We start from the raw sequence: 13,830 nt of genomic DNA on the forward strand, positions 1-13,830 counted from the left end.
GAGGATTCCTTTTCCCCAAGTGCATTATTTTACATTTGGAAACATTAAACTGCAGTTTCCATTGCTTTGACCATTTATCTAGTAAAGCTAAATCATTTACCATATTACAGACGCCTCCAGGAATATCAACCCTATTGCACACTTTAGAATCATCGGCAAATAGGCAAACCATGGAGGTTCTCATTCACCCAGGTCATTGTTGCTCCAAGGGTGTTTTTATTTTAAAGGCAACTAGACTTTCTGATATTTCTTTAAGACGTTTCACTTCTCATTCAGAAAGCTTCTTCAATTAATAATTTAATAATAATAATAATTTATTAGATTTGTATGCCGCCCTTCTCCGAAGAGACTTCCAACTTAACTGGTAAGGAAAATAAAGGATTTATACTCTGTGCTGTCAGCTGGTCATTAACATTCTGAGGGTTGTTGAAACAACCTAAAAACAAGGACGCTATGTCACCCGAATCAATACAAACAAGAGCAGAACCCTGTTGGGACTGGACTGTATTGTAAATTATGATACTGTAGAGTGGTGCCATATCTCTCCCTCTCTATTGAGAGAGAACTATTCAGTTTTAACATAAATAAATTTAAATGAGTGTCTCTTGCATTTTTCCTTCTTCTAACAACTTTAAGAATAAGTATATAGTAAATTAGTGGTTTGATTTGTGTGTACCTGATCAAGCATTGCTAAATTATTATTGTTATTAGATTTAATATAGAATCTCATTCCAGGTAACATCTTCCTTGCTTGTAATATGAATAATGTAAGCTTTTAGTTATATATGCCGATATATTTGGTCACTATTTCTAACTCACTATGCCATCTGCTATTGTATTTTAGATTTATTTGTTATCTTTCTGAATGTAACTTTAACTTTTTCTTAATAACTTCACTTATTTTTGTTAGCAATGCTGGTGACATTTTGGGTAGCATGCTACCTTTGCACTGTATATTGTACCTGATTTTTTATTTTTGCTTTGTAATGGAAAAGTTAATCTACTTGGTTTATTCTTTTGGATTGTTTTGCACAAGCCCCTTTTTAGAAGTTTTTTCTTTTGAAATTAAATATGACAGTACAAAAGTTTCATAATAACCCTACAAGTAATTGGTAGATTTGGTGTGAGGAATTGGTGAAAATACACATATGATTCCCTTGACTGTACTTCAAACTCTTAATCATACTTTCAATGTTGGGGGTACTGTACTCATCTGATGATATATAATATCTGCAATGATGTAGTGGCATAGGAATCTAATACAAATTAAATGTATTTTAAATTTGGTATAAAATAGAAGCTTTTTGCAATTTAAGGTCTGTTTACATTTCCTCTTGCACTTTAGCAGCTATGTTGCAAAATATGTTAAATAATCCACACTATAGCTAATGTAGGTTTGCATTTCAGAAGATGGATGTATTCCGATTTTGTAATTGAATTGAATTCTTTATTGGCCAAGTATGATTGGACACATCAAGAATTTGTCATTGGTAAATATCCCTCAGTGTACATAAAATAAAACATACATTTGTCAAGAATCATGAGGTAAAACATTTAATGATTGTCATAGGGTGCATATAAGCAATCGGGAAATGGTAATGGTAATTACCAATAGTAATAAAAATCATAAGGATACAAGCAACAAGTTACAGTCTTATAGTCATAAGTGGGAGGAGATGGATGATAGGAACGATGAGAAAACTAATAGTAATAGAAGTGCAGCTTTAGTGAATAGTTTGGCATTGGTGAGGGAATTATTTGTTTAGCAGAGTGATAGCGTTCAGGAATTTTTTTTTCTTGTGTCTAGTTGTCTTTGTAGGCAGTGCTCTAAAGTGACATTTTGACGGTAAGATTTGAAACAATTTATGTCCAGGATGCAAGGGTAAATATTTCAGAACCCTCTTTTTTGACTTGTGCAGTATACAGGTCTTCAGTGGAAGGCAGGTTGTCAGTAATTGTTTTTTCTGCAGTTTTGATTATCCTCTGAAGTCTGTGTCTGTCTTGTTGGGTTGCAGAACTGAACCAGACAATTATAGAAGTGCAGATGACAGACTCAATAATTCCTCTGTAGAACTGTATCAGCAGTTCCTTGGGCAGTTTTAGACTAGAGACAGCCAATATGTGTTTTACAAATATAATATTCCCATGTTTAGTGTTATCTTTATTCAAATAATTTCTCTAGTACACAGAAGCTCACAGGCATCCTTAGACAATGCAGCCTGGTATTTTATTTGCTTTGTCAATTCTTCAAATAGGCAAAGATATAAGATAGACTGTAATAGAGTTAATCATTGAGATTAGAGAAAATATAACAGTAATAGGCTAGCTCTCTGCCAGGGCAGCCATTTTGTAAGAATGCAAAATATTAAATTTTGTGTTGTTCTATATTTTAATATTATTACATATTGTCATCATTTAAATGCATCCAAAATGATTCATAGGATCTTTACCTGGCTTTATTTTAAAGACAATAATATGTACCATTTTTTCTTTGAAAAATAGATACCTGCTCCATTGCTGTTAGTATGTCATCCTAGTTTGATCTACTGTATATCCTGTCTTTCCCTTATTTCAGTTTACCTGGGGATTTCACTTCATTTTATCCTCATAGCAACATCTCTGTGAAAATGGATTGAATTGAGAGTGGTGTTTAGTCCAAATTATCAGCCATGATTGAGGGTATCCTCAGCCCTAGTCTAATATCCTAATACCCGCTTTATCTTAATTTCAAGTTATTTCAGCCAATTTATTTTAAGTTAGTTGAAATATTCTGACTCAAACTAAAAATTAAACATTGCATTCCATTTATTTCATTCTAAATTATTGTTTATATTTCTGGGCAAATGTATTGTCACAGTGGTTTATAGATATTTAAAGTAAAATTAACAATAATATGTTCAGCTAAGTTGTAATGAAGGTAGTAAACACAAATTATTTGAAAGTGCTCAATAAAAAAATTGTGAAGAAAACATTCATGAGGTTTCTAATGCAATACAATCTATGAAACAACTAGTTACCTTTTGTACACTAGAGTACATCCCATATTATGAATTAAGCCACTATTCAGCAAATCCTAGTCAGAGCAAATGGTTGCTTATTTCTATTTGTAAATCTTTTTATTAAAATAAAATGGGCATATTAAAGATCAGTGTAAAAGGGAATAAATGCTGTACACTTTATACTGATTAATCTGTATGTTACTTATTACAGTACATTTTAATCTTATTGGTTATTATTTGCATGTTATGCGTGCTCTCCCTTTCATTAAAATCATGCTGTTCCAAGAAGGGTATATGTTGTTAAAATACATTCTAAATGTAAGTAGTTTTTTGTTCTCTTTTGTGATAGGGTGGTACAGGAAGAAACTCAGAGATCACAGCAACAATTTCAGGATAGAAAACATGTCAGTCGGGTTAATGGTTGCACAGATATCCTAGAGTTGCTTAGTAAAGCAAAAGTTGAATATGAACGGGTAAGAAAATTGTGCATGTTACTATTTTAAAACCAGATTCTGATTTCAGGATTTTATGTATTTAAAAGCAAAATAATCACCCACCAATATGTTTGAGAGGGTCCTCGAATTATGATCATTCATTCAGCAACTGTTTGAAGTTTCAATGCTACTGAAATATTTACAGTGCTTCCTCCAAAAGTAAGACTCTGTCTTATATATATTTTTAAATTCTGAAATAAGTGCTTGGCCTTATTGCCATGCGCTCAAAAGCCCGATTGGGCTTATTATCAGGAGGTGTCTTATTTATGGGAAAACGGGGTGCAATCAGTGTTCAAAGTTCCAACAGTCATGTGACCAAAATTTGGATGCATGGCATCCAACTTGTATTTACGACCAATGGCAATGTCTTGCAACAACATGGACACCAATTTGTGACCTTCTGTGCCAGCTTCTTTCAAGTAACATTTACACATTTACAGTTTCCCTCTTATCCCCCACCCCCACCCATGCCTTCTTTCATTCTCCTCCCTGCACACACACAGGCACACACTCCATGCCTTCTCCATCATACCCATGCCTTTTTGAGTTCACACCTCACTGGGCATCTCACCTGACTTGGGTGTGGCCTGCACCAGTCCCCCCCAGGGCTTTACCTATTCACCTGTAGCATCCCTGCACTCCTTACTTGGAATTTCCTCTTCTTCCCACTTAATGAGCCAATGCATTTTGGGTTGTGATTGATAAGTGGAACTGCCTGGGTTATCACTAAGTAGTGTCCTGTGATATCATGATTTCTGACCACATCCCTAGCACGTGGCAGTCCTGGCCTCAATTGCAAGTTCCTGGTCCCTACTAATTGCTATTAGTATTTCATGCTGTGAAAGTTTTGTTTTGTATACGGATCTCTATATTATGTTGTTTATGGTGAAATGCATATTCAGTAACTGATTTAAATCCTTTTGTAACATCTTGTTCATCACAATAATTAAAATCTTTCTACATTTACATCTACATTTCCCTAAACCTTTTCTAACACTCTACATGTAGCACAGAACTACAACTACTTTAGTTCTAAAAATGCATGGCAACTTGCCAGTCCAAAAACCCATAGACCAGAAATATCTAATCCATAATCCTAATTTAATGGTCTGCTCTCTGTGTTAAACAAGTAGTTTATAAAAATGGAAATGATACAGTAACATTCCATTTGCTGTTAAACCTGACCACTGTAATTGGTTTCACTTCCTTACATTTGTTATTCACTTTTTATATTTAGGCTAGCTTCATAAAGTGATTTTAAAAATAAACTTTTTCTTTATGATTGCCAGTCAGTTCAATTCTTCTGAAATATATGTATTAAGTTTGTAGATGATTTCAGCCACAAAACTAACTCATTTATTTTAATATTATTAATATGTTTGCCTAATGTGTGAAAACACATTCGGCACATGGTGGAGTAATTTTATCATAGTTTTGCAGTCAACATGGGTTTTTTTAGGAAACTTTTTTTTTAAGATTAGAGTTGTCTTGTGGTTGGAATTAATTTTTTAATTTAGTTTTTCTTTTTGAATCTATCTATATATAAATAAAAATGTAAATGTATGTTTGTTCAAAATCTTAACTCTCTGAAACTTCTTCACCAATTGCTTTGAAATTTTGACACAATATTGCATTTGAATACGCATGTGTTTTTATATACTTATATCGGTGTCACACCAGTGACAGATAAAAATAGCAGTAGTGAAGCTGTATTGTGAGTTCTTTCATTTCCATACATGCTCATTCCGCTTTGAAATTGCCATTCAACATGCAACATGCAAAGGTCTTGACAGGACCTTTCAAAGGTGAAGATGCCCTAATTTCTCGCATTCCTACGATTCCAATGGATATGCTATTTCAATTTAAGAGATTGCAGTTCCCAGTTCGATTGGCATTTGCAATCACCATCAACAAAGCTCAAGGCCAATTTTTAGAATTGTGCAGTTTAGATCTACGCATAGATTGCTTCTCGCATGGACAATTATATGTTGCATGTTCTACAGTCGGCAAACCAGACTGAGACACCGCAACACGTGGCCGGATACAGCTAATATTCACATAAAAGCTTTTGTTAAACACTTGGGAAACACAGTGATTATTTATTTGACACATCATCATCTAAGAACTTAATTCATATTTTGTATGACCATGTTATGTAAAGCCAGATAGCACATTTATTAATCATAGTGTGGTTAAACAAACCGTGTGGTGTGTGAATTCTGTCAAAGAGTTATGGCCCTCTAACAATAGTTAACAATCAGCTAAATAACATCCAGAATCCACAATGGCAGGACCATTAGTCATCAGGCAAGATTGTTATTAAAAAAGTGGTAAGAAGGGAAAAATGGATGAGTCTTGAAATTGTGTCCTTATACAGATAGTCCTCAACTTATGACTATTTGTTTAGCAACCATTTGAAATTACAACAGTGCTTTTAAAAAAAAGTGAGTTACAAATGGTTCTTACAATGACCATTGCAGTGTCCCCAATCACAATCCAAGGGAGAAAGCTTGCTGAGATCTCCTGAAGGTATTACTTAAATCGTAATTATTTCATTCAGCTCAAACTGCAATTTAAAAATAACACTTCTTCCCTTTGTATTCTTTTAGAATCAGAAAAGTGACTTAATTTCAGGGACACACAAAAGTGGAAATCTTACAAAGACTGAAAATATAGAGGCATCTGAATACGAAACACCAATCTTACAAGTCCAAGATCATGTATGTTAAAATCAGAACTTACGAGTTCTGCCTTTTCATCCTTATAAAATGCTATTTTAAATGGAAGTACAGTGATCCCTCTATTATCGCGAGGGTTCCGTTCCAAGACCCCTCGCGATAATCGATTTTTCGCGATGTAGGGTTGCGGAAGTAAAAACACCATCTGCGCATGCGCGCCCTTTTTTCTATGGCCGCGCATGCGTAGATGGTGGAGTTTGCGTTCCCCGCCGCCCACGCAAAGGGGAAACCCGATTCGGCTCCTCGCTGCTGCTGCGCTATCGAGCAGATCAGCTGCTGGGCGGCCGAAGGAACCTTCCCTGGGTCTTCCCGGCCGCCCACGCAAAGGGGAAACCCCGGCTCCTCGCTGATGCCCCCACTCGCCCGCCTGCCAGCAAGAGGGGGAAGACCCAGGGAAGGTTCCTTCGGCCACCCAGCAGCTGATCTGCTCAGCGCAGCAGCAGCGAGCAGACGAAGATCACTGTACAGGTAGTCCTTGAATTACAACAGTTCATTTAGTAGCTACAATGGCACTGAAAGAAGTGACTTATGACCATTTTTCTCACATGGTCATGTGATCAAAGTTCGGACACTTAGCAACCGACTCTTATTTTTGACAGTTGCGATTTCTTAGGGTCATGTGAACCCCTTTTGCAACCTTCCTACAAGCAAAGCCAATGGCAAACGCAGATTCATTTAACCGTAGTACTAACTTTAAAAACTGCAGTTATTCACTTAACAACTTAAAATGGGGCAAAATTCATTTAGTAAATGGTTTTTAATTAGCAATAGAAATTTTGGGTTCAATACTGGTGAAAAGGACTACCTTATTACTTTGTCTTCATTCTAAATGTGTATATCATATACAGTACAGTAATCAGGGATCTGTTTGGAACCCAGCCTGTGGGTTCCAAACTTTGGCAGCAATAGGAGGAAATTGGAGAAGGTCAGACATCAGTGGCAGAGCCTGTCGACTGCAGGAATTGGGGGCAATTGGATTTTCTCCAGTATGCTGGGGTAGCTGATTGCAGTATAGGGCTTGATGCAGCATTTTTAGTGGTAGCATTGGGACTGAGGTTGAGACCATGGATCATAATAGCTGGCTGAGACTCCTTCCACCCCAGCCCCAGTGCTGCTTCTATCAAATGATGCTGTGCAGGAAAGCCAGGAAAACCAAAAGGGCATAAATTGGAGGAGATGAAGTGATTTATTTATTTTTGATTTGATTTGATTTCTATGGCGCCCGTCTCCGAGGACTCGGGGCAGCTTACACCAGTAAACAGTAAAATACAAAGATAAATCTAATTAAATTAAAACTAAAAACCTAAAATCCCAATATTTTTTTAAAAAAACAATCATACACATTCAGATACCAAACCATACATCACATTCATTGGCCAGGGAACCAAGACCTACTTGCCCCAAGCCTGGCGACATAATGGAGTCTTAAGACTGTTGCGGAAAGCGAGGAAGGTTTGGGGCAGTGTGAATCTCTGGGGGGAGCTGATTCCAGAGCGCCCCCCCCCCCCACAGCAAAAGCTCTTCCCCTTGGCCCTGCCAAGTGACATTGTCTAGTTGACAGGACCTGGAGAAGGCCAACTCTGTGGTACCTAATTGGTCACTGAGACTCATACGGCAGAAGGCGGTCCCGCAAGTAATCTGGCCCGATGCCATGTAGGGCTTTAAAGGTTGTTACAAACACTTTGAATTGTGTCCAGAAACCAATCGGCAACTGAAGCAGTCCACGGAGTGTTGGAGAAATATGGGCATGTCTAGGGAGGCTCATGACTGCTCTCACGGCTGCATTTTGTACGATTTGAAGTTTCCGAACACTCTTCAATGGTACACCATGTAGAGAGCATTGCCGTAGTCGAACCTCGAGATAGACGGGTAGGGGAGAGTTGAAGCATTTCTGTGTTTGTAAATAGCTTAATTTGTGTCCACATGACTGGGGGCATGCTGCAGTGGTTGTAACTTCAGTCACTGAACAAGTGGCCATAAGTTGAGGATTGCCTCTATATTTGTATATTGCATTCTTTTTATAGCAATGAGTTTTTGACAAATTGATTTTCCTCTTACTATACATTTTATGATTGTTTCCCTTAAATGTACAGTGGTATCTCTATCAAAGAACGCTTCTACTTACGAACTTTTCTAGATAAGAACTGGGTGTTCAAGATTTTTTTGCTTCTTTTCAAGAACCATTTTCCACTTTTCCATTTTCCACTCTCCACTTACAAGCCTCCGAAACTGTAACCGGAAAAGGCAAGGAGAAGCCTCCATGGAATCTCCTGGGAGGAAACAGGGCCTCCACCCTCCCTGTGGTTTCTCCAGTCGCACACATTATTTGCTTTTACATTGATTCCTATGGGAAAAATTGCTTCTTCTTACAAACCTTTCTACTTAAGAACCTGGTCGCGGAACAAATTAAGTTCGTAAGTAGAGGTACCACTGTATTACATACTATATTTTGGAGTATAAGACGCATCTTAGTTTTGGGGAAAGAAAATAGGGCGGGGGGGGATCTATTTACCAGGTCAGCTTCAGCACATTATTTTATCCCCTGGTTAGGACTGAAAAAAACCTTTTATGGAGGGAGTAGGAATGAAAACAAGCCTACAAGTCAGGAAGATCGTTAGCACCTTGTTAGAGCTGGAAAAAAAGCTGCATTCAAGTATAAAACACACCCACATTTTTAGCCTCTTTTAGAGGAGAAAAAGATGCATCTTATAGTCCAAAAATACAGTATATATTTTTGGATATAGTATATGTGTATATATTTGTGTGTGAAATAGATTGAACAAGAGACAGAACAAGGACAGGACAGGACGAGTCTATGGAGAGGGGTGGCATACAAATCTAATTAATAATAATAATAATAATAATAATAATAATAATAATAATAATAGGATACAAGAGTAGTTGATTATTGTTGCTATTGGGGAAATATGCTTCATTTGAATACAGTAATACTTTTGCTGCACTAGATGGCTTTTTAGCAATCTTTTTTTTTAAAGAAAAATAACACTTTGGCATTCATTTGTATGCAAGGAAACAATAATAAGCTAAACTTCTACACTTTTTCCCCAGTCATGTCAGTCCATCCCTAAACATCTAACAGTGGAAGAATTATTTGGAACTTCATTACCAAAGGAAAACTCCACAGCTCCCATGTCCAATCCAGAAAGGATAGAGAAAACTGATACCTCATGCAGAGAACACAATTTGCTTTTACCCTTTTCATTTGAACAATCAACAGTGATCCATCAGCCTTTGGGGAAGCTAGACGGTCCAAGCCTCAAAAATAACTCTTTGACTTTATTACCACAGGAATGTGTACCGTCTGTACTAACTTCATCATCTTCAGTTTTACAACCTGAAGTAAATAAAATTTCAAACTATAACACTCATTTAAGTCCCATCTTTAATTCGACTTTGGCAACAGAAGCACCTTGTGGTCCAGTGCTGCAGAATATCAATGCAAACAATAATGTAACGCAAGTCATGCAGCAGACTACCAAGCAAATACCTTCACTTGTGAATCAGCCATTGTGCGATATGAACCACGGTACACAAAATATAAGTTCTGGTCAAAACCAATTCCTAGGAACAATGACTTTGCCAAATACAGGAGATGCTTCAAACACATCACTTCCCAGTGTAGATCTTCTTCAAAAACTCAGGTTGACACCACAACATGACCAAATGCAGCAATCTCTTATTAAACCCCCAGGAGCACCAAATGCTGCTTCTGCTGTTAGCCAACTGGCAACACCAGATTGTTTCAAGGAATCCCACATCAAGCAACAGGCTTTGACTGGTAAAGCCATTCATCCCTATCAGGTACGTTATTTGTAGTTGAATAAACTTCTTGTGAAGTCATTTGTAAGCCATTACTGAAAATGGTCCTTGTGTCATTATGCCATGGTCCTCCTTGAGTCTGGAAATGCCATCATAATTTCTTCATTTTGAATGATAGATGCCCTTCTCTTGATCTTCTGTTTCAGCCATAAGTTTAATAAATTAACATGCTGTTTTGGAATATAGTGCTACATATGTTTGATATACCTATATAGATATAATAGTATTGGTAATACAACAAAATCAGTATTGATGACTTGGATAAATACATTTGTGCGTGTATGTATGTGTTTATATGGTGAGATTGGCTCTTTCAGAACAGTACTATGTCTGCAAGAAAGAAATTGTACATAACCTATTTTATTTTCATTTTAAATTTGTAGGTTACACAGCAAAATAAGGAGCCTGAATCATTTCCAAATCCTAAAATGTTGTCAAAAGCAAACCAGGTACATATTAAAAACCAGGCATTGTAACTTTGCATTTATGGATCTTCCATAAAGTCTTCCCTCTTCAATCTCCCTTAATTAACTAATCAGATGAAGCTGAATATATAAAACAAACTTATTTGTCAGCTTGTGTTTTGCTACTCTAAAGAATATCTGATTTCATCAGATATATAACAAATATTGTTACAATTTTAATATATTCTGTTGCAATATTAATATACTTTTCCTGGAGAGAATTTCATATTTTGCAAGAATCAAAAAATGCTCTTTTTTTGAATTTCATAAAATTGTTGCAGCTAACTATATTCATATATTTTTCTTCCTGAATGATTTCTGTTGTTGTCTGAACATATATTAGTATCTTTTATATCAGAGTTTCTTGCAAAAATTAATTCCAGAAAGCACACACAGGAAGACTGATGCAGCAGGATTGATTTAAATAAAAAACTTCTTTATATACAAGAATATCAGAGAAGTATTTACAATACTATTAAAGATTCTTCAATGTAACAGCAGTTACATGCAGGAGAGAATAGTTTCATTTCAGCAGTTCAGAGTGTATTGAGAGTACAAAGTGCACTGAGCCATGCCCAGCCTTCTAGCTTCAGTTTTGATTCTCTGCATAAACTCATAGTATTTTAGCTCCCATTGGCTGACTTAGTTGCTATGCCTATTCATTGGCTCACCTTATTACCATTGGCTCTCCCGGTTCATGAATAAGCTGACATTTTATTTGTAAGATTGGATCTATTTTTAATAAACTCGATATATCTGTTCTGTCGGGCTCTCTGGTACAATCCTCCCCAAAACTCACAGGTACAAATTTCAGACACACACACGTTTGAAAATTCAAAACAATGTTCTTTATAATGAAAAGTCGCTTAAACTAAGCCCTCTTTTGGTATAGCAAAGAGCACTGGTCTCCAAACAAACTGGTAATTTGTACAAGTCCCTTGTCAGCTCTGTGATACTTGTTCTGAATCCAAGTAGGAGCTAGATAATTGATCTCCTTCTGAGCTGTCTGCCACACTGTCCTCCTCCCTGTCACTCATGTCTTCTTGGTCAGAGGAGCCTTCATCAGCAGATTCCACCGGGGGCAAAACAGGCCTGCAGCATGTGGATGTCTCCCCCACATCCACAGTCCTTGGGGCAGGAGCTGGGCCAGAGCTAACCACAACAATATCTATATTATAAACAGCATCATAATAGACTTTCAACTAAAGTGTCAACATCTAAAAATAAAATTTGCATCATTTCAAGTAATTTATGTCCTCAAAGAGATTATTTTAATCTTGATATATTTAATTTTTGTTATCATTATTATTATTTTATTATTATTTATTAGACTTGTATGCCACCCCTCTCCGGAGACCTGGGGCGGCTCACAAAATCAGTACAAAACAATATGTACTTTCACTTGACGTTTTTTATTTTAATTTGGAATCCCTGCAACCCCTTCTTTTACTGATAATAATGGAAATAATTGACTTAAAATTATGGGAACTGGATTTATACAATGTTCTTTGAAACAATAAATAAGGATTTTCAAAATTGTTTGGTTTGGTTTATTTTAGGTTGCTTCTACACAGTTTGCTACCACTGCAACTACAATTGCTCCTTCCGTCCTCCTTTCACCTAGTGTGTTTCAACAGTCCACTATGAAATCCTCTGAAATTGAAAACAAAGTTGGCTCACCTTCTCCTGTTCCACTTGGTACAGATCAGACATTACCTCCAGCAGTACTCAGTAGATCTCAGCTTCAGCAAACTTTGATACATCTAATAAAGGTACAATTACTATCTTAAGATAACAAGCATTACATAGAACCCATTGTTGATGGAGCTGCTTCCATAAATAGAGAGAGTTCGTTCCCCTTGACTCCCAAAGATGTTGATTGTGGAAAGTCATAGAGGGAAAATTACTTGCATTCTTATTTATTTGTTTGTTTGTTTATTTTATTTTATTTATTTTATTTTCAGAGTGACTCTGTGTGGCTGACACATAATGTTAAAGTTTTCATAACAACAGCATTGCAGCAATATTAATGTACCATGTGCAAATTATTTTAAAATATAAGCTTCAACAGAAAAATGAATAAGATTATTTTCACTATAGGTAGTCCCTGACTTCACTATAGGTAGTCCTTGACATCCCAATACCTAGCAACCATTTCAAGTTCCAACCGACCTAACTGGAAGGTACTTATGACCCAGATTCAAAGTGACCCAGATTTTGACAGTAACACTCTCCCATGGTCACATGACCACACTTCAGGCATTCGGCAACTGGGCCACATTTAACAAAATGATAGTGTTGGAAGGGGCCTTGGAGGTCTAATCCAACTCCCTTCTTATGCCATTCTGGATAAATGGCTGTCCGTTCTCTTCTTAAAAACCTTCATTGATGGAACGCTAACAATTTCTGGAGGCTAGCCATTCCATTGATTAATTGTTCTACCAACAGGAATTTTCTCCTTAATTCCAGTTGTATCCCTTTTTGATAAGCTTTTTGATAATCTCTTACTCCTTGTCCTTCAGGTGCTTTGGAGAATAGGTCAACCTCTGTGACTGCCCCTCAAATATTAGAAGATTGCTATCGTGACCAATTTCATAATTGTACAGTCATGTGACCACATTTTAAAATGATTTCCCCAAAACCTTACTTACTTTCCCAAAACCTTATTTACTATATTTTTTCAGCAAAACCAGCTTAATAACCATGCATTTGCTTAATGACCACTGCATAATGGATCACAAGATAAGGTCAATAACATGACCAACCTGTTTTACATGAATTTTGACCATGATGGGCAGATTCCATTATGGTCATAACTCAAGGACTGCTTTTACTAAAACTGTTAGTACAACTATAAATGATTCTTGCTAGATCAGACCTAGGTAGCATTTTTGCCCATAATAGTTAATCTCTCTAATTTCTATTCTCTAGTGAACAGTAATAAAATGCACAGTGCTTACAATTAAAGAAATAATATATTCATTTCATGCCTGGTAACCAGTGATAACTTAGTTCTGATAAATATATCTTACTCTCTCATAATGGCAAAAACCACTGAATTAAATTCTGAGTTAAACACTTTGTTTCTCCCAAAAGAAGGGCTGGTTTTATTTTCTTTTGACCCCTGAAAAAACCTTCTTTTTGGAAGGTTCTAATTATTGACTCTGCTTGCGGTGGTGGCATCAACAGCCACACCCAGCAGGAACCTGCTGGTGGCCTACTTCTTCTGAGGCCGCTTGCCACCACTCACATGCATTGCCCCGACCTCCAATCTGGAGCTCTGTTATTGGCTGCA

The 13,830-nt window shown here is 36.7% G+C and overlaps 1 protein-coding gene across 3 annotated transcripts in view; it reads left to right on the plus strand.

The window, feature by feature from the left end:
* Positions 1–13,830, plus strand: part of DCP1A (decapping mRNA 1A) — a 33,157-nt gene that overhangs the window by 12,057 nt on the left and 7,270 nt on the right. For 2 of the 3 annotated variants that reach the window (XM_070738514.1, XM_070738516.1), the window contains exons 5-9: positions 3,349–3,472; positions 6,103–6,213; positions 9,301–10,053; positions 10,455–10,520; positions 12,095–12,307. In XM_070738514.1, the coding sequence (XP_070594615.1) occupies positions 3,349–3,472; positions 6,103–6,213; positions 9,301–10,053; positions 10,455–10,520; positions 12,095–12,307 (1,267 nt within the window). The remainder of the gene's footprint in view (positions 1–3,348; positions 3,473–6,102; positions 6,214–9,300; positions 10,054–10,454; positions 10,521–12,094; positions 12,308–13,830) is intronic. The other variant, XM_070738515.1, reaches the window with a different exon arrangement.

This window comes from Erythrolamprus reginae, chromosome 2, assembly GCF_031021105.1.
Source record: "Erythrolamprus reginae isolate rEryReg1 chromosome 2, rEryReg1.hap1, whole genome shotgun sequence".
Lineage (NCBI taxonomy): Eukaryota > Metazoa > Chordata > Lepidosauria > Squamata > Dipsadidae > Erythrolamprus > Erythrolamprus reginae.